General features: G+C 43.5%; 1 protein-coding gene across 4 annotated transcripts in view; it reads left to right on the top strand.

Moving 5' to 3' along the window:
• The window catches only part of NEK10 (NIMA related kinase 10), a 335,666-nt gene that overhangs the window by 38,216 nt on the left and 270,152 nt on the right, over positions 1-27,298 (top strand). For all 4 annotated transcript variants that reach the window (XM_083188708.1, XM_083188706.1, XM_083188709.1 and 1 more), the window contains exons 6-12: positions 2,618-2,702; positions 3,478-3,519; positions 5,877-5,955; positions 8,084-8,151; positions 11,752-11,831; positions 15,178-15,264; positions 25,969-26,193. In XM_083188708.1, coding sequence (XP_083044834.1) covers positions 2,618-2,702; positions 3,478-3,519; positions 5,877-5,955; positions 8,084-8,151; positions 11,752-11,831; positions 15,178-15,264; positions 25,969-26,193 — 666 coding nt within the window. The remainder of the gene's footprint in view (positions 1-2,617; positions 2,703-3,477; positions 3,520-5,876; positions 5,956-8,083; positions 8,152-11,751; positions 11,832-15,177; positions 15,265-25,968; positions 26,194-27,298) is intronic.

The following is a 27,298-nucleotide window of genomic DNA, read 5'->3' on the forward strand; positions in this document are numbered from 1 at the left end:
ACACACACACAGCCATTCTAGGGTTCATTTATTGGGAGCCAATTAGCCTACCAGAAGCCAGAGTACCCGGAGGAAACCCACGCAAGTACGGGGAGAATACATTTAGAGCCATGGTCGGAATTGAACCCATGACCTCAGCGCTGTGAGGCAGTAATGCTAACCATTACACCATCCATACTGCCCCATAGCTATCTGAAGTTACTACACTACATTACTCTGCCTAATAGTAATGGTCTTGAACCAGCCCCCCCCCCCCCCCCCCCACACACACACACACCCTTGGGCAAAAGCATGGCAAAGAGAAAGAGACAGTGCATGAGACAGACATTTTGAGAGTGTGATAGTGAGAGGATTGAGATAAACAGAGGACAGGGAGAAAAATCCTGGGATAGAGGGAGGGGGTGGGGGAGCATTGGAGGAAGAAAAAGAGAGGAAAGTGTGCAGGAGCTCAGGGAAGAGAGGGAGAGGGGGCACAGAAGCGAAAAAGAGAGAGAAGAAAGAGCGAGAGAGGGAGGGTGAGAACAGGAGAGGGAAATGGAGAGGAGAAAGAGCAAGGGAGCACAAGGAAGAGGGGTGGAGAAAAAGAGGAGAGAGAGCGAGGGAGGGAAAAAAAGAAAGAAGAGTGGGGTGTTGAGGGGAAAGGGGGTGGAGGAGCACTGGGGAGAGGGAGGAAAAGGAGAGAGAGCAGAGGAGTGCAGGAAAGGGAGGGGGAGCATGGAAGGGAGAAAGAGAGCAAAGGAGGGGGTGGGTGGAGGTGTCTTGGGCGGGGGAGAGTTGGGAAAGTGAGGGAGGGGGTGACTGGGGGTGGGAGAGATGGGAGGGGGTGACTGGGGGGGGGGGGGGAAAGGCAGGGAGGAGGGGGAAAGAAAAGACAGGCGAGAGGGAAAGCCGGGCTGTACTTCCTAATTTTACATCTCTGCACCACTGCCGCCCCCCCGAAAGTATGAGCTATTCACCACAAAGATGTTATCACCAGCACCTGAGTCCCGCTCCTTGCTGCCGCTGCCTTGCCTCCTGCTCTCACAATGCAGGGCCTCTGTTCTCCCGCGTACAGGAGCCGTCCCCGGGCCTACTCTCCCACATAGTGGCGGCTCTGCCAGGACTCCTGCTCCTCCCGTACATAGATGCAGCTTCCGGGCCTCTGCTCCTCTGCATACAGGTGCCACTGCTGGTCCTTCTCCTCCACACAGAGGCACCACTGGTCCTTCTCCACCACACACAGGCACCGCCGCTGTTAGGCCTTCTCCTTCAGCCACAGGTGCCGCCGATGGTCCTCCTGCTTCACCGAGTAGAGGTGCTGACAGCAATCGTAAAAGTCAGGTGGGGGTTGCTCCAGCTTCCTCCTGCAGCGCAGTATGTAGAGTGCAGTTGCAGGTGGCCGAAAACTGAATTAGCTTTGTGTCAATTAGCACCCTGCCCTACCCACCCACTGAGCTCAGCTGGGGAGGTATGGCAATAATAAAACCGCCATTCATCGGCAGCCTGCAATGCAACCCTCCATTGAGTGGCGCCAATAGGCAATTGCCTAAAGCTGCCTAGTGGTGGCGCCGGCCCTGAATGTCTGCCGCCATTGAGACAGGTCACAGGTATGGTTGCTAAGCAATGTATTTATACAAAGTAAATAACAAAATAATTAAATGTGGTGCAATGTAACAAGCTTTATAGAAATATTTTCTGCATTGTTCTTTTATATTGGGACAAACTTGCGCCACTGTTTGACATGCTTATTATGTCAACATTACAGCCATGTTCACATTCTCATGCCGACAAAGATGTATGTTGACAAAAGATGCCAATCTCCAATTAAAAAATATAAAAAATATGATAATTACTGGATAAATATATTGGTTGCAATAAAGTTATAGCCCTATTTTTAATTATCCCGCATTTGAATAATCTTAGATTTTAATTTAAAAAATATAGTCTATTAGTGTTCAGGAAGGATTCTAACATGAGAAATCCTGGTGCAAGGCCTCATCTGTCTCCAGCCTCTGAGTCTATAATACAAATACAGAAGGAATGTACTGAACAGCTGTACAGAAATATGAATATCGCTGCATTCGCAAAGTGCTGAGATTCCTCAAATTCTTTTCATGTTTTACTGTGTGACAGTCCTTGGTGTCTCTGTAATCTGAGTAATTGTATTATCCACGTTGGCCTTATTCCCAGACAGTCATTAATAAGTGCAGCTATACACAGTTTAATAGCCCACACTGAGCTCCTACACACTGTATGTTGCACGAAGCATCGGCGTCTGCCTGGCAATATAGCAGCAAAATATTATACCGAATAATATTCATTCTCAAGGATCTCATTAAATATGTATAATTACAATGGAATGCATGTGATACATTCTAAAATATGCAGTGACAGTCTATTGCTGTGAGAAACCTTTGTCTCTACATAATTCCAATTGTTTGTAAATGGCAATATACAGTATATCACTAGTTACCAGCCTGCCAATATTATGGAAGTACATAGCAGTAATGGCAGGGCCAGAGGCTGTGTGCACCCATACGGAGCAACACCTGAGTTCCCTCTACCGAGGTAAGCTGCAGCATTAGCCCTGTATTATATAGGATGCTTTATAATATGCCACATTTCTTCTTTTTTATAGTGAATGGATTAACAAAGCCCCATCGGTTCATGTGCTGCGAGTTTTGATCTGTTTGAGATTATTAATCCGGGAACAATATTATCAGGTACAGTACTTAATATACAGTATGTATTACGTCTGCTATAGATTGCCATTCATGGGATCCCGTCAGGATTTTACTATTAATCTCATGATGCTTAGTTACATTCACCTTTTTGGAGTCAATGTGGACCCCTGAGCACGTGAACTACCAATTAGTGTACTGCGTTCCCTTCCCTAGCCCGTGCTTTGGGCTGTTCCCAGTCAAAGTCCATGTGGATGGTAACGCATGAAAAAGTCCCAAAAAAAGCAAGAAATTTCAAAAACTTTTGTAGCCATGTCAACTTTTTATGTGCGACGACCTTTGGTTGATGTCGACGTTTGCATATCGACCATATTGTATTGACCTATTGATTGTCAAACCCATCAACCGGATACCTGCTTCTGGAGAACAAACGGCCAATGCTGGCTGCCTATTTGTCAAGTAAAACAGATGGTTGAAAACATGGGGATAGGAGTACTGGACGTATGCATGCTGTGATGGTGCATGTGCTACTGGTGACGATGTGCATGTACTAGCTCTGTGTATGCTTCATAATATGTACGTAAATGCTCTGGTAAGTTGGGGCCAACCTCTTCCAGATGTCCTTGGATCAGGATAAAAGTTCTGACCCAGGGGATGGTAGCACAGTGCCATCACACAGGACAGTTGGGAAGAACACGCATACTATAGCTGTGCACTTTATTGGCGAAATTGCTGCCATTTACTGATTTACATTAATATAATACATATGTACTACTAGTATATACTTAACTGAATTGTTACCTTTCTTTTAATACAGGGATTGCTTCATCAAATTGATGGCATTGACATTCTTGCACATGTAAGTGTTTAATTTATTGAAACCAGAAACCTTTATTAAATGTATTTATATTTGTCAATGTGTATGATGTATGCATTAAAGATGTTATTTGTTTGAATACAGTGGTGTATTTATAATGGAGTCCATCAATGATGGCAGCAGCGTTGCGGAAATTGACGGAAAAACATCGAACGCACTCCCCCCACCCATGTGCATGGCTGCGAAAGCAATCGCACCCGTGCACATAAGGGGAAAATCATTTAAAATCACTCACCTTCGAATGTTTTTTTCCCCTATGTTCGCAGCACTGAGTAACCCAGGACTTACTCAGCGCTGCAATGGCCGTGGGGAAAAGGAGGATGCTCATGACCTCAGCGGCCTTCCATCCCAGTGGCCGGGGAATGCCGCCTTCAATGGCTGCAAGTGTCAATCACCCTGCGAGCAGCCTGCAATGGCTAGCTATTGCTGGCTACCATCACAGGGATGGCTCATGCATGTGCACAACATATCGCTCGCATGGGATGTCGTTAGATAATCGCCCAAGCTGCGATATCAGTCCCATAGTGCTGTAAGATCTGTTAAGCATTTCATCTGGGCTACTTTTAGAGAGGCCAATCCTGGGATCGGGATTGGCCGGATCCCTGAATTTTGGGTTAAATTCTGCGGGATTTGTATCTCAGGATTGAGCCTTCCAATCCCAGGATTCTGGGATTAGTACCCCATGCAGCGTTGCGGCTGTTTCGGAACAGTGTGGTGTGTAGGGGCATGGCAGCAGCTGGGCTGTGCAGCTTGCCTCAATTTTTATTATCAGAGAGGCCAATTCCGGGAATCGAAGTAGAAGGAAAAGGTTAATCGCAGAGGGAGAGTATATTTTGTGAGTAGATAATGGGTGACCCTTTAGATGTTTGTATTATACACATTGATCATCATGGCAAGGGTCTGCTATCACGGGACATATCATTTGAAGCAAAAGGGAAATTCTTGAAGGATAAGAAAAGGAGAATGTCGCTTTGTGATGCACCAGGGGGAGGGAGAGTTTTTTTAAAATATAACCTTTATTTATTTATAACATAAGAACTCTAGCAAAAGTTTAAAAAGACACAATACAAACATATAACATAAACATAAAAAAGGATAAAGGTATCCTTAGGTCCGTGGAGTCCCACTTCCTACTGTTTCCACAATAAATATATGCTTTTCACAGTATTTGTGTTTTGTGCACTTTATTTGTCTGTAAATTGGTCTGGTTACTCCAAATAGTGCCAGTCACACGTGTATAGATACAAATGTTTTAAATGCTCCTTAACGGTAGTGCTGACTTTGCCCTATCAATATGAAAAAGACTGTTGGGGTAATGGCCGTTGTGGCAATGACCGTTAATACATGGGTCCACACATTAAACGGTTAATCTATAATTTATAAAGTACAAATGCTCCCAGTCTAATAGTACTGAAGCCCTGTCCAGGGCTAGACTGTATGTATTATTTAAGAGCAAGTCAGGAGTAAGTGGTAGGCTAAGTGCTGTGTTTCTGGACCATCAGCCGGGACAGCGGGATGCGCAGTTTGGCTATCTGGTGCACTGCGCCTGCTAGTCGCGTCAGCTTGTAGTGACATGACCGGCTCCCTACAGCATACGGTGAGAGATCAGCCTGTGGGGCTGTCAGCTCAGGTACACGGCGCCGGAGTCTGGTGTAGTACTCAGCGTCTGTTTTGCCGCAATCAGTGCTAGTGCACACTACTGCTAAAGCCGCTAAGGAATAAAAGTACAGATCAAAATGCAATCATGGTGGAAAGGGAAGTGGGAGCACACCACGGAGTGTACGGTCAGCGTACGCTTCGCCAGTGAGCTTCATCAGGATCAGCGGCATATATTATATGTTTGTACTGTGTCTTTTTAAACTTTCGCTAGAGTTCTTATGTTATAAATAAATAAAGGTTATATTTTAAAAAAACTCTCCCTCCCCCTGGTGCATCACAAAGCGACATTCTCCTTTTCTTATCCTTCAAGAATTTCCCTTTTGCTCCAATTCCGGGAATCCTGGGATTGAGCATTTTTCAATCCCGGATCCCAGGATTGAACAAATGCCCCAGGATTGGCATCCCTAGCTGCTTCATTACTAGATTTTTTTTTTTTATTGAATAATTGTTGCTGCTATCTATAGATCATTTTCTACCATTCTTTTAGCATTTGCCCATTACCTATGTTCTTGTACCTTAAATAACTACAGCCCTATTCTGTATTCTTTACACACAAATTGGATACGCAGGATGTTGAATGTATTGCTTCCTACTGTATAAATCTGAGTAATCCTGTTCATTTGTAATGTTGATTCGCCATCTGCTGGTCATTTTGTTGAACAGTCACTTCTTATTTTCAGTACATGCAGACAACATGTGATAAATACCTCTCTTCTGGTGAAGATGAGTTTGATGTTGACAAGTTGGTCAATATGACTAGTAAGTATTTTACTTTCGTTAGTCACATTTTTGGAAAGTACACTTTTTTGATCTTAATGTAAAATATGTCTGTTTGAAAGGATTTCTTCTACTTTTCATAATTTTGATTTGTTTATTAAAGAATACAATAGAGTATTTTATAACATAGTGAAAAAACAATATGGATTGTTTTTTTTCTGTTTTCAACAAACAAAGTATACATAACTTTCTGTTATTTCTTTCTACCTCATCTAGCTTTTCCTGTTATGATAGTGGTTTAAAACCATGTACAGCAGTGGCACAGTGGTGCATTGAATTGGTGGCACAGGACCAATTCATATAATTTTTGTATAATGTAGTAGGCAAAACCAGTGCTGGTGTCACACCTTATTTTTAAGGGGACACACACACACACACACACACACACACACACACACACCAAATTCAAACTTGTCTCCAGGTGACTGCCTAAAACTTATCCATACCCCTAACCTTTCCTCTAGTGTCTAATGTAACTCCCCCTACAGCTGACCCCTAGCTTCCCAGTGGTGTAACTATATAGGGTTCAGGGGATGCAGCTGCTATGAAGCCTGCCAGCTTGAGGGGCCCTTGAAAGCAATACCACTGCATCTAAAGGTGGATCCGCTTTTGGAGGTGGACTGATTGTGCTTGGACAATGACACGTCAATCAGCCATGCAGCGCCGGTGCCACTACTGCAGCTACACTTCTGGGTTTTCTTCCACAAGTGGCTCTGGGCACACATTGGGGGTGGTTCAGCCTCCCTGCCAGTAAGCAAACAGTCGGGCACTCTATAGTTATGCCAATTATTCCCATTGACAGCATCCCCTCTCCCCTACCATCCATCTGTCCATCTATGCCTAACATTAGGCCAGATGCACTAAGCTTCAAAAGTGATAAAATGGAGAGTGATAAACAGCCAAACAATCAGCTCCTACCTGACATGTCACAGACTGTGCTTGAAAAATGTCAGGCAGGAGCTGATTGGTTGTTTGTTTATCACTCTCCATTTTATCACTTTTGAAGCTTAGTGCATCTGGCCCTTTATTTGTCTATGCCCCCATCCGTTTGTCTGTCCATCCCACGTCCGCATGTCTGTCCGCCTATGGCCCTCCCATCTGTCCATCTTTGCCCTACCCATCCATCTATCTATCTTTGCCCTCTCCCATCCATTCATCTTTGCCCCCTCCCATCATCTGTCTATGGCTCCTCCCATCCATTTATCCATTGAAGGCCCTTCACATCTCTTCCTCTATTCCCCCTCCCATCTGTCCATATATGCCCCCTTTCGTCCATTTATGCACTCTCCCTCTCATCCATCTGCCTGTCCTGCTATGCCCTCCATCTGTCTGTCTGTCTGCCCATGCCCCCATCTATCTGTCCGTCTATGTCCCCTCCTGTCCATCTGTCTATAGCCCCAATATGGTGCTCTCTTCATCTGTTTGTCTATGCTCTCTCCCATCTGTCATCTATATTCCCCTCCTGTCTGTCCGTCAATGCCTCTCCTGCCTGTCTGTCTATTCCCCCATATGGTACTCTGTCTGTTAGTCAGTGCCTCCCCAACCGTAACCTAATATTGCCATTCTAGTCAGGTTAATATTTCACATGACAGTGTTTGTTACCATTTAAACAGGGTAGGCATCATAACTGCCAACATTGTGGTGATGACATTATGAATGTCGACATTGTTGACCTTTTGACTACATCCCTCTTTACCCCAGACATAAGGATACCTAAATTAGATGAAACCAAAGAAGTGTATCTATGGAAGTGTCAAACACTAAATGGGACACCTCTCTAGGGAGCGTTTATCCTGTGCATTCTTTTCTTGAGCTGAACATACAGAAATGAGTTGCAAATACAACAGTTTACATGCAAAGTTCAGCGCATGTGCCAGAAGCACTGTTCCTGCAATATGTCAGGTTCTCATCTGCAAATCACACCAAGCCTCTTCCTATGCAAATATAAAAGGTGTTCGAGGTTTCCTGCATGAATTAGTTAGGAGCAGTGTTTTAGCCATAATCGTTTTATACATCATTGCAATGATACAGTTGCTAAATATAGCCTTTTTAGCTTGTACGTTTATTGTATAATGATTTTGTCATTTATAGCGCCTTTCATTTATTGCAGATATCTTTCAGAAACTTGCTGCTGCTAAGGATCAAAGGGAGTGGGTGATACAGTGTGGAGCTCACAAAGTAAGGGAATTTACATGTGTTCAACAGCACAAATTACATGAATACTCTATATTTATTTATATATATTTACTACTACCAGCATTATCCGCCCCCTCTCGGGTGTAAATTGATGATAACAGAAGTCACTTAACTACGGTTTTCATATTTGGTAATATACTGTAAGTCTATCACAATACCCAGTTCACATGTGCCACAGTGTTCTGATTGGTTGCTATTGAGGCACATACTCCTGTGGCTGCCGACTTCACTAGAGCAGTCCAGGGAACACCTTCCAATGGAGCCTGCCCACAGGTGACTGACAACGCTCAGTTTTTATTGTGGCGTGTACACCTGTTGCTGCCTACTTGCTGAGAGCAGTGCACAAGATCCTTACCCGTGGTGCCCCACCCACACTATCCTGACAACTAGTCGCTATGATACCTAGCCTAAAACATACCTATGAAATGGTGAAACACCGACGTCACAATCGGTTCAGTGGTTTCAGTTTGGGTTTATTGCAGTAATACAAATAAACAAAAACTACTGCCCAGGGGTTCCCACAAGTATATGGGGCTGAGAGCAGCCTAAGGCAGGGCATGTCAAGAATAAAAAATGCTGCTTACGGCAATCTCGTTAGTGCTGGCCAGTGTTGGTCGGCATTCCTCCAGGGTTGGCCGGAATCCTGTAACATCATGCCCAATATTATAATTGAGGAGCACATAGAGAGGTGAGGTTGTGTAGGTAGGGACCCCACGGCATTGCATTGCCTGGGGGCTCATAATTTTATTAAGCTGACTCTGCATTTATAAGATGTAGAGATAGATAGAATAAAAATATACAATATATAACATATTTTATCTATTAATAGATATATATATTTGAATAGTAACCTTGATTGTATCTATCCACTGTAAAAATCCTTTAATTTTATGTTGTCGTGATCATGATATAAGAAATATCAAGAGTCCAATTCTTAAAGAAGTTGTATTTATTGAATAAAAAACGTGACACCTCATCAGCAAAACAATGTTACTCTCTGGGCAAATGTCAAGACACAATGGGCAGTATTCAATGAAAAAAATTCGCAGTGCATGGCGAGAGGTTTTTTCTCTCGCCATGCACTCGCCCTGTTCCAGAGGGCTCGCTGCCACTCCTGCTCCCTCTATTCAATGTGGTTAAGACTCGCCGCCACTCGCGGCGAGTCTTAACCCCTGCAGCGGACGAGCGTCCGCGGCAGGGAGCTGGCAGGGAGCCGTGGGATGGTGGCAGCCAGGGAGATTAAAGTCTCCATGGCTGCCCCAGAACATATGTGGAGGGGAGGTGGGCTCCCCGGGACCCAGGCAGCACAAGCTGCCCCCCCTATAGCCAGCGGGGGACCCAGTATTCACTGCACCCGATCGTGCATATGTAATGATCGGATGCAGTGAATATATGAATATCTAATGAGCGGCTCGAGAGCTCCGGCCCCCTGCTGGCTGCTCTGTGTAAAAAATAAAAATAAATAAAAAAATTTAAAAATATTTTTTTAAAATGAAATATATATTCATGTGCTATAAGCACATGAATAAAAATAACATGCCCCTTCACAGAAAAAAAATCCTGATTTTTTGACACCAAAAAAAAAACAAAAAACTTTTAGTTTAAAAGTTCACATTCCAGCTCTCCATGAAAAGATGGAGAATTGCTACACGGAGAGAGACGGCGAAAATCACTTAGAAAGACGCCGAATATTTCACATTGAATAGGGTTGCTCGCTTTTGGAGAGCAAAATGCTCCGTCCAAGGCGAAAAGCACAAATTCGCCATAAAACAGGGCAAATTTTTCTCATTGAATACTGCCCAATATCTTAGGCGTAGCCCCACCATTTCAATATATAAAGCACAGCATTCCATTATTAACCTCCCCATACAATATGAAACACCCCTTATTTCATAATTATATCATAATTATGAAATAAGGGGTTGACTGAGTTCTCAGCCAATCAGCGGCCGCCCAGTCCTTTGAATGGGATTTCTTTCTATTGTCGCGTCACGCACCCGGTCTCTCTGCATCTGCGGTCCCCGCTCCTGACCCTGCCTGCCGCAGCACCGCTACATCTGCTGAGGCTCTCCCAGTGCACAATACAGATTACAGCCTGCACCTACAGGTACCCAGGACCGGACCCCGCCCCCAGCCTGCTCCTGTCACTCCCCCGGCCGGTGCCCACTCCCATCCTGCCGCTCCCCCCCCCCCCCCCCCGGCCTGCAGCTCCCCGGATTTTTCATGTGATAAATCGCAACCGATTTATCACATGTAAGATATGGCACATCAAGTGCCTTTACAACGGCAATGCACTGTGTGCATGGATCTCATTATACAACCGTTGGTTCTTAGTAGCAGTGGTGTAGAGAAATGATTTGGTTGCAGTTAGTATTATAAATCATACTTGCCTACTATTGATTTGCGTCATTCTCCACCCAAACGGTGTGTATAGCCGTTCATATAGGCATATACAGTACATGCTTAAATGGTTGTTGCTAAATATTTTAGTTGCATAATTCCAAACAAAACAATTTGTCCCTGAAGAGCTCTAAAATGTAAAAAAAACCTGAATCAATTCAAGTGTTCAAACATTGTGTGGCCTATTGCCTAGAGACAACCAGTTAGGTAATTAATGCTGTGTCTTTCAAGCGGACTATCTAACACTCGACTCTCTCCGTGACAAGTTGTTTTGTTTATACTGGTTTCTTGTCATTAACTTGTTTGCAGCTGCAGAGTCATTTAAAGCCCCAGTTTGGGGATATCTATTTTTTGCACATTTGTAGCAATAAAGTTGGGGACAGTTTGACAATTTTTGGTACTAAAATTGCTGCATGTAGCACCAGATTACTTGTTTGAAACTAATCACTGTGATATTTATTTTTTTCTCACAATATACATTATAAATGTGATGCCTTTGATATTTGATCTTGTGTGATTTTTTACTTTAATGATCATTAAAAAACAAACAAAAAAAGACAGATTTTAAAACTTTTTGTTGAATTGCCTTTTGTGTTTAACTAAAGATTGCTAATAAAAATATTTCACAGTTCACACACACTAGCAGCTGAGATAAAAAGACATAGACCACATGGCTCAGGCAAACTGTATTCTCTACTGCTCGGGGTCCCACAAGGATTTACTGAGTGTAAACAGCAGTGGCTGATGGGACCAGGCAGATATTATATTAATGAGTGCAGCAAATCACTGTCCTTGCTCAGGAATTCCTTGGTTGTACCCTGGCTATAGTGAATAATCCAAACAATTGGGAGATGCAGGAGATAAGAGCTACAAAGAGGATCCGTTAGTGTAGACACCTATGCCATAAATATATATATTTTGGTAGTTTTTATTACAAGGCTTTATAGGATGAGAAGGGTGCTGTATAAGGTTATGGTGTGATATGGCACTATTTGGGGTTAAAATATCTACTTTTGGATGGTGTTTAGACAAATCCTGGGTTTTGTAATTTTTACGCTAATTAGTAAAAGGATCACTTGAGCAATCACCATGCCGTATTATATTTTGCATTATATTTGTCACATATTGTGTATGTGTATATTTAAGTAGTACAATAATTCTATTTATTTTCATGTTTTTCAGACACTAGTAAAACTTTTAGCTGCTAGAGACAGTAACGTGTTGCTTGGTGCCCTGCTTGCTCTTACAAGTTTGGCAGAAAGGTGAGCTATTATTAAATTGATAAATGGTAACATACATATCACATTCCTAGTAAACTTAAAGAGAGTGCTAAGCTAGTAAGTACACGGGTGCAATTAATAGTATTGTTATCTTATAAACTGACTGTTCTGAGTGTAAAATAAATAAACAGGATTATTTGCTTTTAGGGATTGGTATTCCAAATGCTTGCAGGTGTCAGCTCTTTATCATGCTATAAAACTAGATCTTGATTTATCTGAATAATTACTGTAGCAATGGATTTTAGTAGCCATAATATTTATTTAACATTAACTTGCTTTCCCCAATCATAAAGTTTTAGGATTACGTGGAAGTCTTCCAATCACGTTTTCTACATACTTTTACACCTTTTACTGTTAATAAGCTGTGAAATGTTACCATTAACTGTGGTATTTAATGCTTGATTCTGACTGTTGGAAAATTTCTGATTTGGTATTCAATGTTCTGATCAGATTGTTAGAAAAAGTTCCAACAGTTGGAATAAATGTGGATTGTCGAAATCAATGTGTATTTGGACGAAAATGGCTATAGATTTGCCAATCCAGCAGCCGTTTTCGACCATACAGATTTCACTTTTTAGATAGTCAAATCTGACAGTCTTCAGTGAAAATGACAACATAGAATAGATGTGTGCCAATATTACCAACTGCTGGAATTATTGGCACACATTGAATATCCCCCTAACCAGAGTTGGATTTAGACCTCATGGGGCCCTAGGGAAGATACTGGTTTTCGGCCCTTCTCCCTCAAACAATCCATAGAATTATATTTTGCTGCTGATTGCAAGTGGCATCAATAGAGTACCTTGGGGCTTGCACAATCTACTGATAAATGCTCAGCTGCATACAAATCTTCTTGGTATTGCATACAAATCTGCTTGGCATTGCATACAAATCTAATTTGGGTTCTCAGTCTTTAGAAAGAAGGCGAAATACCTGTGTCACATTTAAAGTAAACTGACTGTCAACATACAATGGCTAAAACCGTTTTGTGTGTCCAAACATTTTTTTTAGCCTACTGTATAAAAGAACATCAATGGGGCTTTTGGGAGAGTGGGCAGGTCCATATGATGTCTTGGGGAACTTTTTGAATGGCCATGAAACCTTTATAAACAGCAAGCTAAGAAATCAGGCCCTGTGTCATAATAGGATACATCTGAACATACTGTACATCACACCTGCAGTGCACATGGGGCCTTATTCTGGTCTGTGCGTACTTTCCCGAATTCTTACGGATGGCGTTTTTTAGCCGTCTGCGCATGCCTGGGGAACGCTATGCGTATGTGCCACGCATGGTCTCCGTACTTGTTCTCACTAATACCGTACAGAAATGTGCACCGCAATCACTCAGGAAATATGGGCGTATTATGGGCGTCATTCGGAAATACACAGGGGCGTAGTTTCAAAGTGGGTTAAACTGGGCGTAAACATGGGCGGACACGAGGGAGTGCACTCATTCTGGTAGGCGTGCATTCGGACAGCACACCGAATGCACGTGAACAAAAAGGCTAGAAATATGCGGTGTTCATAAGCAAGTATTGCTTTGCGTACACCACTCGTTCATGCGCTAGGCAATCGGAACGCCCAATCAGTACAACCAATGTCAGCTGAGCACAATACAATACACTCCTTTACTCATTACTCATTAATTACACGCTTGTCAGTGCTTCAATTGGAACCATTGCAGCTTAAATGGACCATTACTAAACACACACATATATGCTGCAGTTTTCACACACATTTACACTGCAACCAATGGACAGAACTTACTATCACTAATAGAAATAGACATGTCACTTCTACATGTATCAATTAAACCACACATTTCGGGATAAAAATATACATTTATTACAAGAACTTAAAAAATAAAATGGAAACCGTAACAAATTAAAAGGTACCATGCCAGGAATGTACAAAAATAATATATAATAAATAAATGAATTTGTGACATACATAACCACAGCAGAATCATTAGGAAAACATCAGGTGGCTTCACAACAAATTTAATTATCAATTAGATAAATAATAGATGACCCGGAAAAACAATCCCTTTTCAATGAGGTTGGCTAATTGGCTAAGTGTGTCATGTGATCGATTTGGGGATTCAGATAAGAGTGGTGGTGATTTGTGCGTAAATACGTACGTGCGTACGGGCAGGTTCCCGTCCGTTCTGACGTGGTAAGACCGTGCATAGGCTGTAAGACCGTGCAGAATATGTGTGTGTCCACCGCACACGCATGGTTTGGATGTCGTCTGTAAACACGCCCTCTTCTTAAAGAGTGAGTCCGTCCGAATGCGGAGGACAGGTGGGCGTTTTTACGGACGATGTCCGCACAGCGTGGCATGCGGACCGCTCCGAAAGAGAGCGGAAATATACGCACCAACCAGAATAACCTCCATGGTTTTGTCCATTAGAGAGTGAATTTGCTTTTGCAAATGAACCACACACAGAAACTTCCTCTCACTCTCGGTGTTTCTCCCCTTAACTAAAGTCATGTCCCTTTTAGTGTACTTATAGCTTTAATGTTCAACTGACGCAGAGGCGGATTTTCCACAAGGCATCCTAGGCACCTGCATAGGGCCAAGCATGTCTCAAGGGGCCCCATGTAGAAATCTGCCCACACTCCCAAAGTCCTGTTCATGTTCTTTGATAGCATAAAAATATTTAGATGCACATAATTGTCTCATTCACTTTAAGTGGGCAGTCAGTTTACTGTACATGACACAGGTATTAAGCCTACTTCCAAAAGGCCTAGTTCCTGATGCAGATTTGTACGCTATGCCAATTTTCACACAGCTGAGCATCTATCGGCAGACTGTGCACGACCCAAGGTACTTTATCAAAGCTGGCTGCAATCAGCAGCACAAATATAGTGTTATGGATTGGATTGTTTGAGGGAGGAGGGCCTCAACCGATATAGTGCCTAGGGCCCCATGAGGTCTAAATCTGCCTCTGACCTGACGTGGCATGGCCACACTCTCGTTTTAATACACCAGTTTCTAATATCAGAGCCCACTTAAGCTCTCACTATGTCTAATTACATATTTTTCAGTAGATAATAATTTTCCACAACTTCTATAATCCAAACTATGGGTAATGTCCGAGTTTGCAGAGATCCAGGTTTTCGTTTAAGAATTGTATTTTTAAAGAAGCAATCATTTACAAGGCAAAACCAAAGAATTGTTGCTTTAAAAATACGGCCATTCGTAGACGCAATCCTGGACCTCTGGTTAATTGGAGCCTATTACATTTATCCCTCTGTAGTTACAGTATAACCATGTACGGGAGATGGCATTGTCTGCTTTTAACTTGTGATTTTAATCTTTGCAGTCCAGAATGCAGACCTGCAATTAGTGAACTTAATCTGGTTGAAAGTCTAATGATGATATTGCATGAATATGATCTACTTTCTAAGAGGTAAGCCTGACTGAGATTAGGAAAACAAAAAAATGGAAAGAACCAGCAATGAGATGTGAATACTACATGACAATAGAATTATAGAGATATCAAATTGTTTATATTTGCAAAGATATGTTTTAGCCACCAGGACATGTCAAGGTGTCTGTTATGGCTGTCCCTAAAGCTACATAATAATAGCAGCCACTTTGTATTGTATAATTGCATATTGCTTTATTACATGATAAGAGCACATACTTTAATGGAGCCAACTTACATGAGGACACATCAAGATCTTATAAATGGCATTCCAAAGACCAGCAAACCCTCCAAATGCCAGTCCCATCCATGTCTCTCTGAACAGCAATGTAAAGAGATGGTTGCCCAGTGGCGTAACTATAGCACTGCAGCCCCCGCGGTCGCGGGGGGACGCTGTGCATATGGGGGCGCTGGGGGGGGGGCTGCGGTGCTGTAGTAATCCCCCCGCCCCCCATCCCCCGCATGCTTACCTGTCCGCGCGTCCCGGCTCCCCTCCTGGCTTCATTCAATGCTATGGAGACGGACCACGATAAAATGGCCACCCCATAAACTGTCTGTGGTATGGGGGCGGCCATTTTATCGTGGTCCGTCTGCATAGAATTTATTGAAGCCAGGAGGGGAGCCGGGACGCGCGGACAGGTAAGCATGCGGCAATGGGGGGAGAGGGCACGGGGGGCAGGCACGGTGGGCACGCCGGACAGACGGGCGGGGAGGGGGGGGGGGTTGCCCAAATCAGTTTCATGGTCCTTCAAAGTTGCATAAAAGGGAGGGGTAATGTAGAACTCAAAGGCAAAATATTTCTCCAGCAAACTGCAAAACTGTATACTATTATTAGCAAAAATATGTTTAAGCTGCCTGGTCTTGTCTACAGTGCATGATATATATATATATATATATATATATATATACAGGGGGGTAGACAGGCGGCACTCTCTCGGATTCGCAATAAACAACACCAACAAGCAGGTGGGATAGTCGACGTTTCGGAAGTCACTCCTTTATCAAGACAAGAACAAATAACCACAGAAATGTACATACCTATGTACCCCATGTCAGCGTGCACCGTCCAATCCAGGCTCCACCGGAGATTCGTGTCCGCATCCCTCACTCTTCCGGGTTGCCCCGTACTTCCTGCTTCAGCGCGCTGCGTAATGACGCACCACCGCTACACCAGTGTGTATCAGGGTTGCTAAGAGACCATCTCCAGGGCGCTCTGAAAGAGACAGATACATGCTTGTAAACAGTCACCAGAACATCATAAATACAGTGTGAAAAAAGACAACAAAGATACCACAATTATATAAATGGCAATCATAAGAGGGGCTCAGCGGTACTGAAAGTTGGATTATAGAAAAATATTAAATGAGAACTGTTCATTAAGACCTTGCGGTCTCATCGTGTCCAATTTATAAATCCAATACATTTCCAGTTGCAGCAACTTCTTAGCTCGATCACCGCCTCTAGGATCTAAGGGGACATGATCGATAATGACGTATCGTAGGCTGGCCAGGCTATGTTTCTCTTGGACAAAATGCCTGGCTACAGGCTGGTCATTATCTTTTTTATTGATCGCGGCTCGGATAGCCGAGCGATGGAGAGCGATCCTTTCTCTGAAAGTTCTGACAGTTTTGCCTATATAGCATTTGCCACAGGGACATTTAATCATATACACCACATGGGTGCTGGTACAGGTGACGGGATGCCTGATCTTGAATTTGGTGCCAGAGAGTGGGTGAAAGAAGAACTTGGTGTTAGTCATCCCACTACAGGTGGTACACCCTGTGCAGGTGTAGCAGCCACCTTCCTTGACACGAGTATGGGCTGGAATTCTCTTAGCAATGTCGGTACGGACCACCCAGTCCCGTACATTGCGGCCTCGTTTGTAGCATGGCATGATAGTAGTATTTTTCAGTTTCACCAGGTCACGATCTTGTTGGATCACCGGCCACAATTTTTTGGATGCCGCTGTTATCATATTATCTGCATCATTGTAGTCCCTCACCCATCCAATCCGATCTTTCAAGTGGTCAGGATCTTTGTTCTTCCTTTTCAGGAGATCTTCTCTGGAAAGTAGATCCACTTTACTACGTGCATTCACCAATGTGGTATCATCATAACCACGTTGTTTAAATCTGTCCATCATATTAGACAGTTGTGTAGGTAAAGTCTCAGTATTGTTAGTGATGCGTTTAACACGGATGAGCTGGGATAGTGGCAATCCCCTAATCAGGGCTGGAGGGTGGTGGCTCTGGGCACACAGCAGGGTGTTTCTATCTGTGGGCTTTGAAAAAATCGATGTCATGACTTGTTGATTTTCAATGGAGATCTGGACATCTAGATATTGAATAGATGTCTGGCTCATACTGTACGTGAATTTGATGGGACAATCTTGACTGTTGATGTCACCCATCAATTCTCTGAACTCTGTTTCGGTACCCAACCAAAACAGTAAGACGTCATCTATATACCTAGTATATAGCGCAATTTTGGGGGCAACCTGTTGATTAAAAAACAACATTTGCTCGACCACAGACATGTAGGCATTCGCGAACGAGGGTGCCACGGGAGATCCCATGGCACACCCCGTTCGCTGTAAGAAGAATTCCTTGTTGAACCAGAAAAAATTTCTGGTCAAGGTGAGTTCCAACAGCTGGACAAACAGTTCAACGGGTGGACCCGCATATTCCGGATCTGACTCGAGGACTTGTTTAGTGGCTAGCAGCCCCCCTGAGTGGGGTATACTTGTGTACAGGCTGCTTATATCAAGTGAGCAAAGCCACATTTCAGGAATGGTTTGTTTAAACTCTTGAAGTTTAATGAGGAGGGAAGTAGTGTCCTGCAAATAGGTGGGCAGACGTTGTATGCAGGGTTGCAGATAAAAGTCCAGCAGTTTAGACACTGGAGAATAGAGAGACTCTCTGGCGGCGATGATCGGCCTGCCAGGTGGCGACTCAAGGCTTTTGTGTACTTTAGGAAGACAGTACAGCAGTGGAGTCTTTGGACAATCAGTGGTAAGAAATTTTTTGGTAGCTTCTGAGATCCATTGCCTCTTAAAGGCATCCTCTAGTACTTTATCGAGCTCAGCTTTATATGTCATTGTAGGGTCAGCATTGAGTTTGATGTATGTCGACTGGTTGTTCAATTGGGAGTATACCTCTTTCTTGTAGGCTTCAATGTCCCAAATGACCACTCCCCCACCTTTGTCCGCGGGGAGAATCATAATATCATCATACGTTTTCAACGCTTTCAATGCTTGCCATTCATCTTTGGATAGATTAGGCCGGAAGGCTTTCTGGGTAGCTGCTTCTTTAACCTGTACATCCAACACTTTAACAAAGCTTGAGATCGATATATTGGTAGATGGAGGATCAAAGCGTGATTTACATTTAAAGGGATTATTATCAATAGTTGGCATGATGGCGTCAGTAGAGTTCTTGAAGAAATCTTTCAATTTAAGACTCCTATGAAATCTGTGCAGGTCAACTTTCCACTTGAAGTCATCAAACCGTTGGGTCGGCACAAATGACAAGCCTCTATTAAGGACTTTGCATTCAGGGTCAGATAAAATTCTATTAGACAGATTGAAGATCAAGGTTTTCTCGGGCGTCCTCGGGTTTTGGTTTCTTCTACCCTGTCCCCCTCTACGTTGAGGTCTTGATCTTTTCCCCTTCCTGCTCGGGTCCTCACTCCGGCAGGCGGTCTCTGCACGTTTTTTGACCCCTGTCGATTATTTCTATTGTCGACATTAGAGGCGGTTGACTCATTGCTCGATTCAGTCTCTGTTTGCCATCTATTTGCCCGTCTTCTAGGACGATCATTGCGTCTGGATGCTCTGGTTGATCCGGAGACCCAAAGATACACTTTATTTTCAGAATAATCTCTATTCACGCGATCAAACTTTGTTTTCTTAAAAGCGACCAATTCTTTTTTAAAAGCAATGGTTTGGGAGGTCAGCTTGTTAAGCCAGTCCTCGCTTTTGTCTGCTGCCAAATTCTCCTTGTGTAGTCTCTCATATTCTGCAATCCTAGACTGTAAAACTGACATCTCCCGTGCCGACTCCTCGATCACTAATGTCATCAAATCTAGAGAGCAGGTGTTGAGTATGGCCACCCACCGTCTGCAAAATTCATTATTAAATCGGCCGATGGTCGGCGAGTTTTTAATCCTAAAACCTCTTGGAATTTTGCGTTCTCTGTAATATTCAGAGAGGGTGATGCCATGCATCAAGAACTCGATTTCTTTTTTCTTCAATTTAAGTAAGCCATTGTATAAGTCTTCTGTGGAGGGAGCCTCGGTAGCATCTTGGAACCGTTCTTTGAATAGGACGGAACTGGCTTCATCCTCTGAGAAATGTAGTCGTTCCCCGATAGGAAATGCAGAGCAACTGAATCCTTCACTGTCCGACATAGTATCGACACGGCGGTGTCGTCAGCAGCAATCTGGATACATTCATCCACTTGTATGTCCACTCAATCTGATTACCATACACCACAGTGTAGATAAAAGCAGCTGTCGTGTGTGGCGGGTGCACAGATCTGGAACACCAACCAGCTGGCAAGGGTTCCAGCTGGTTGGTGTTCCAGATCTGTGCACCCGCCACACACGAGTATTGGTATATACTCGCTTCTAAGACTAGAACATCCAAGTGTGTACCGTCGTTATTTACCATATTATTGGTGCATTGAGCATAACGACAGCTGCTTTTATCTACACTGTGGTGTATGGTAATCAGATTGAGTGGACATACAAGTGGATGAATGTATCCAGATTGCTGCTGACGACACCGCCGTGTCGATACTATGTCGGACAGTGAAGGATTCAGTTGCTCTGCATTTCCTATCGGGGAACGACTACATTTCTCAGAGGATGAAGCCAGTTCCGTCCTATTCAAAGAACGGTTCCAAGATGCTACCGAGGCTCCCTCCACAGAAGACTTATACAATGGCTTACTTAAATTGAAGAAAAAAGAAATCGAGTTCTTGATGCATGGCATCACCCTCTCTGAATATTACAGAGAACGCAAAATTCCAAGAGGTTTTAGGATTAAAAACTCGCCGACCATCGGCCGATTTAATAATGAATTTTGCAGACGGTGGGTGGCCATACTCAACACCTGCTCTCTAGATTTGATGACATTAGTGATCGAGGAGTCGGCACGGGAGATGTCAGTTTTACAGTCTAGGATTGCAGAATATGAGAGACTACACAAGGAGAGTTTGGCAGCAGACAAAAGCGAGGACTGGCTTAACAAGCTGACCTCCCAAACCATTGCTTTTAAAAAAGAATTGGTCGCTTTTAAGAAAACAAAGTTTGATCGCGTGAATAGAGATTATTCTGAAAATAAAGTGTATCTTTGGGTCTCCGGATCAACCAGAGCATCCAGACGCAATGATCGTCCTAGAAGACGGGCAAATAGATGGCAAACAGAGACTGAATCGAGCAATGAGTCAACCGCCTCTAATGTCGACAATAGAAATAATCGACAGGGGTCAAAAAACGTGCAGAGACCGCCTGCCGGAGTGAGGACCCGAGCAGGAAGGGGAAAAGATCAAGACCTCAACGTAGAGGGGGACAGGGTAGAAGAAACCAAAACCCGAGGACGCCCGAGAAAACCTTGATCTTCAATCTGTCTAATAGAATTTTATCTGACCCTGAATGCAAAGTCCTTAATAGAGGCTTGTCATTTGTGCCGACCCAACGGTTTGATGACTTCAAGTGGAAAGTTGACCTGCACAGATTTCATAGGAGTCTTAAATTGAAAGATTTCTTCAAGAACTCTACTGACGCCATCATGCCAACTATTGATAATAATCCCTTTAAATGTAAATCACGCTTTGATCCTCCATCTACCAATATATCGATCTCAAGCTTTGTTAAAGTGTTGGATGTACAGGTTAAAGAAGCAGCTACCCAGAAAGCCTTCCGGCCTAATCTATCCAAAGATGAATGGCAAGCATTGAAAGCGTTGAAAACGTATGATGATATTATGATTCTCCCCGCCGACAAAGGTGGGGGAGTGGTCATTTGGGACATTGAAGCCTACAAGAAAGAGGTATACTCCCAATTGAACAACCAGTCGACATACATCAAACTCAATGCTGACCCTACAATGACATATAAAGCTGAGCTCGATAAAGTACTAGAGGATGCCTTTAAGAGGCAATGGATCTCAGAAGCTACCAAAAAATTTCTTACCACTGATTGTCCAAAGACTCCACTGCTGTACTGTCTTCCTAAAGTACACAAAAGCCTTGAGTCGCCACCTGGCAGGCCGATCATCGCCGCCAGAGAGTCTCTCTATTCTCCAGTGTCTAAACTGCTGGACTTTTATCTGCAACCCTGCATACAATGTCTGCCCACCTATTTGCAGGACACTACTTCCCTCCTCATTAAACTTCAAGAGTTTAAACAAACCATTCCTGAAATGTGGCTTTGCTCACTTGATATAAGCAGCCTGTACACAAGTATACCCCACTCAGGGGGGCTGCTAGCCACTAAACAAGTCCTCGAGTCAGATCCGGAATATGCGGGTCCACCCGTTGAACTGTTTGTCCAGCTGTTGGAACTCACCTTGACCAGAAATTTTTTCTGGTTCAACAAGGAATTCTTCTTACAGCGAACGGGGTGTGCCATGGGATCTCCCGTGGCACCCTCGTTCGCGAATGCCTACATGTCTGTGGTCGAGCAAATGTTGTTTTTTAATCAACAGGTTGCCCCCAAAATTGCGCTATATACTAGGTATATAGATGACGTCTTACTGTTTTGGTTGGGTACCGAAACAGAGTTCAGAGAATTGATGGGTGACATCAACAGTCAAGATTGTCCCATCAAATTCACGTACAGTATGAGCCAGACATCTATTCAATATCTAGATGTCCAGATCTCCATTGAAAATCAACAAGTCATGACATCGATTTTTTCAAAGCCCACAGATAGAAACACCCTGCTGTGTGCCCAGAGCCACCACCCTCCAGCCCTGATTAGGGGATTGCCACTATCCCAGCTCATCCGTGTTAAACGCATCACTAACAATACTGAGACTTTACCTACACAACTGTCTAATATGATGGACAGATTTAAACAACGTGGTTATGATGATACCACATTGGTGAATGCACGTAGTAAAGTGGATCTACTTTCCAGAGAAGATCTCCTGAAAAGGAAGAACAAAGATCCTGACCACTTGAAAGATCGGATTGGATGGGTGAGGGACTACAATGATGCAGATAATATGATAACAGCGGCATCCAAAAAATTGTGGCCGGTGATCCAACAAGATCGTGACCTGGTGAAACTGAAAAATACTACTATCATGCCATGCTACAAACGAGGCCGCAATGTACGGGACTGGGTGGTCCGTACCGACATTGCTAAGAGAATTCCAGCCCATACTCGTGTCAAGGAAGGTGGCTGCTACACCTGCACAGGGTGTACCACCTGTAGTGGGATGACTAACACCAAGTTCTTCTTTCACCCACTCTCTGGCACCAAATTCAAGATCAGGCATCCCGTCACCTGTACCAGCACCCATGTGGTGTATATGATTAAATGTCCCTGTGGCAAATGCTATATAGGCAAAACTGTCAGAACTTTCAGAGAAAGGATCGCTCTCCATCGCTCGGCTATCCGAGCCGCGATCAATAAAAAAGATAATGACCAGCCTGTAGCCAGGCATTTTGTCCAAGAGAAACATAGCCTGGCCAGCCTACGATACGTCATTATCGATCATGTCCCCTTAGATCCTAGAGGCGGTGATCGAGCTAAGAAGTTGCTGCAACTGGAAATGTATTGGATTTATAAATTGGACACGATGAGACCGCAAGGTCTTAATGAACAGTTCTCATTTAATATTTTTCTATAATCCAACTTTCAGTACCGCTGAGCCCCTCTTATGATTGCCATTTATATAATTGTGGTATCTTTGTTGTCTTTTTTCACACTGTATTTATGATGTTCTGGTGACTGTTTACAAGCATGTATCTGTCTCTTTCAGAGCGCCCTGGAGATGGTCTCTTAGCAACCCTGATACACACTGGTGTAGCGGTGGTGCGTCATTACGCAGCGCGCTGAAGCAGGAAGTACGGGGCAACCCGGAAGAGTGAGGGATGCGGACACGAATCTCCGGTGGAGCCTGGATTGGACGGTGCACGCTGACATGGGGTACATAGGTATGTACATTTCTGTGGTTATTTGTTCTTGTCTTGATAAAGGAGTGACTTCCGAAACGTCGACTATCCCACCTGCTTGTTGGTGTTGTTTATTGCAAATCCGAGAGAGTGCCGCCTGTCTACCCCCCTGTACCTGTTTCTTGGTGCCTGCACCCCGGTCCGTTTATCTACATTACCTGCTGGAGTGCCGGTCTATTCCCCGCTATATATATATATATATATATATATATGATATAATATAATATAATGATATATATATAAATATTTTATTTATTTATATATATATATCAGTTTGCTGGGGTTATGCTTGGCACTACTGAACTGCTTTTTTTTGTTATGGAAATCGTTAACCCCAAAAAGCCTTTCTGGTTTAACACCTGCTTTATTTTGATGTCAATGCGGTTTCTCTAGAAATTAGTAATACTGGCTTTTAAACTGAAAAACTCCCAGGCAAGGAAGAATTATAATAGTTTAATATTGTTTCAACACATTTTTTTAAACCAAGCACAATAAAAACTCTTACAGTGTGTACACAAGGTGAGATTCCCTTGTTATTCGACTTAAGATTTGAGTGCTATGCAATCTTTGCTATCTCTGTACTTTTTACATACAATTCATACAATCTGCATTAGATTTGCACTATATAGTCATTGCTGCACTGTCTATCTGGGTTTCGATTTGTGCTGTCACGAGAGCACGCATCGGGATCGCAAGGCAAAAAACCTGTGTGATCTGCATACAATCTGCATGCGGTTTTGACTATAAAGTCAAAATCTAATGTCATATCTCATCGTGTGTACACAGCATTACAATATAAAGATCATATGAGAGCTTATTTCTGGAGTGTAGAGGTAGCAAATCGCTTCCAACGCATTTTGTTTTCCATTTTTTGGACTTCCTCAGTCCATTTCTGTGCCACAAGAATTTATATGTAACAAGGAAAATTTGGTACTTGTTTCCTAGCACGGCGCCCGTCGGGTTAATCGCATGCCTTAAGTTTAAGGTACTTAAGGCATGCGATCGACGCGATGGACCCGATTTTCTGTCAATCACCAGTGTATTTGCCGGTAAAAGAGAAAATCGCATTGATCGGGTCCATCGCGGCCCATTATAATGGGCATATTGGCCCATTTTCCATTGTTCCCTATGTAAAATCGGGTTGATCGCGACCGACGCGATCAACGCGATTTTCCCATAGAGAATAATGTTAAATGATTTTTAAAGTTAAAATCGGGTTGATCGTGTCGGTCGCGATCAACCCGATTTTACATAGGGAACAATGGGAAATGGGCCAATATGGCCAATTTCTCTTGTATATGGTTAGAAAGTATGGTTAATGCCCCCCCATTGTTAACTCCACCCCACTATTGACGACAACCCGAAGCGTGGCGAGCGCAGCGAGTCCGTGAGGGGTGGCGGGACGCGTCCTCCGACCTATTCATACCTCCACTATCCACGTCGGCGTGGAGTTGATTTTGTTTAGTGTGGCGAGCGCAGCGAGCCCCGCGAGGGGACGCGCATACCTGTGAAGTTATGTGCGTCCCCTCGCGGGGCTCGCTGCGCTCGCCATGCTTCGGGCTCGGTGGCTTGCTGCGCTCGCCACACTATATAATATCAACTCCACGCCGACGTGGATAGTGGGGGTATGAAAAGGTCAGAGGATGCGTACCGCCGCCCCTCGCGGGCTCGCTGCGCTCCCCACACTTCGGGTTGGCATCAATAGTGGGGTGGCGTTAACAATGGAGGGCCATTTCACCCATAAGGGAGGTTTGCCACTAAAATGGGGGGTTTGGGGGCTTTTTACATTGAATTCAATGTAAAATTGGGTCTCAGGGACCATTTTACATTGATTCCAATGTAAAAATCGGGTCGATCGCATCGCACGCGATTTTTCCGACCCGATCAATACAATACAATCAAAATCGTGGGCGCCGTGCTAAGAAACAAGTACCGAAAATTTTATTAAGCAACAATTTGTTGGCTGGTGCCTGGCAAGTTGCCTTGGAATTGGTTTTCAGCTTTAAATTATATGATTTACTATCCTCCTGTTTTAAGGGCATAAACTTAAACTACTGAAATTGTGTGGGTGGGTTTGAGGGAAGTTGTTTATTATTTACTAAAACATTTGCCTTTTCTTCGGATTCTTTAAGCCACACCTTAATAAACTGTGTCTGAAGCTCTGCAGTTTTAAAATGTGCAAATTTATATATACTGTATGCCTAAATGCTTCCAAACCACAAACAAAATCACCAAAATGTTAGTACATTTCTGACTTTAACAGTGAAAGTCTGTCCACCCTCCTTTCCATAATAACCCAAATTCTATAAACTTTGCAGACATGCGGTCAGGAGTGCACATTGTTATTCTTATGTCATTATTGATTTCCCTTTAAACCTTACTGGAGACAGCAATAAAACTGATCCTTAAAAGCTATGCACACAGTCAGTGTAACAATATCATTACTTCATAGAATATAAAAAAGTTGCTGAAATGATGAATATGTTTGTGTCATCTCTAGGCTTTCAGCGGAGCTTCTACGTCTTCTCTGTTCAGAGTCTGATGTTAAAGAACAAGTGAAGATTTATGATGGTGTTCCCACTCTGCTTAGCTTGCTTCACTCGGACCATCTAAAGCTGCTTTGGAGCGTTGTCTGGATATTGGTTCAGATTTGTGAAGACCCGGAAATGAGTGTGGAAATTCGTACATGGGGAGGAATCAAACAGTTGCTCCATATTTTAAAGGGGTATGCTGATATTCTTGTACACTTCATTGCACATAATGTGGTGATTTTACTTTACTGACGTCAGGGTTATTTATATTAGGGCTCTCATCACATGGGTACAGCCATTAAAATGGGAAAGCAAACTAAGATATGAAAACAACAAATTATATTACTGGATGTGAGTGCTAGAACAGGACTCTGCCACCCTGTCCCGGCCCTGTCCTCCAAACATGACGATGTCAAAGCAATAAGAAGTGGAGTACTGCCCGGGGAATTCGGTGGAGCAGCAGTTGTCTTGGAGCCGCAATATTGCCACCCTCAGGGTTCCAATTTATGGGTGGAGGCCTGACTTCTTGGAAGCCCCCTTTTACATCACTATTGCATAGCTGCCTACCCTCCTGCATTCTGCAGGAGACTCCCTGAAATAGCAGCAATCTCCCTCTCTCCCTCATTAGTCTAGCAATCTCCCTCATTTCACCTAGCCCACATTACACTGTTACATTTTTTGGGAAAAAAGGAATGAGACATACTGTAGATACATTTACATTGAATCATCAGCACCATTTCCCAGCACTTTAGCAAGTATAGAATCTCTTACTAACTGCTTTGGGGCTCATCTACATTTGGATAAAAGTTATTTAAAAGATGTAGCAGTACACCCACGCTTCTGGGAGCCACCTTCACAATCTCTTTTCACAATCTCTCCAATCTATGGAACTAGACACGCCCTTTGGGAGGAGCATGACATGCCCCCTCAATGAGGCGCTTTGCAAAATTCTAGTACCAACTATAATCTCCCTGAAACTGTTTTTCAAAAGTAGGCAAGTATGCACTATTGGGACATGGCCACGGGAGAAGCTGCCTCATTACATCACATTGAGAGCGTGCTCAGCATCCAAAGAGACTGTCTACATTGCTGTCGCCTTCTCACTGACAGGAGCCAAGTGCTGCAGGATAATTCCATACTGCAGCACCCAGCTACTGTCACTGCTGAGGAACCGGTATTTTGGTGTCACCCCTTGGAAGGGGGACATCTTGGTGCATCCCTCACCCCTCTTGTGACACTTTTAAGTGTATGTATAATTATCTTTGTGTTGACTAAACATACTGTGTAGCACTAAATAAA

Source organism: Crinia signifera, chromosome 5, assembly GCF_055691185.1.
Source record: "Crinia signifera chromosome 5, ASM5569118v1, whole genome shotgun sequence".
Classification (NCBI taxonomy): domain Eukaryota; kingdom Metazoa; phylum Chordata; class Amphibia; order Anura; family Myobatrachidae; genus Crinia; species Crinia signifera.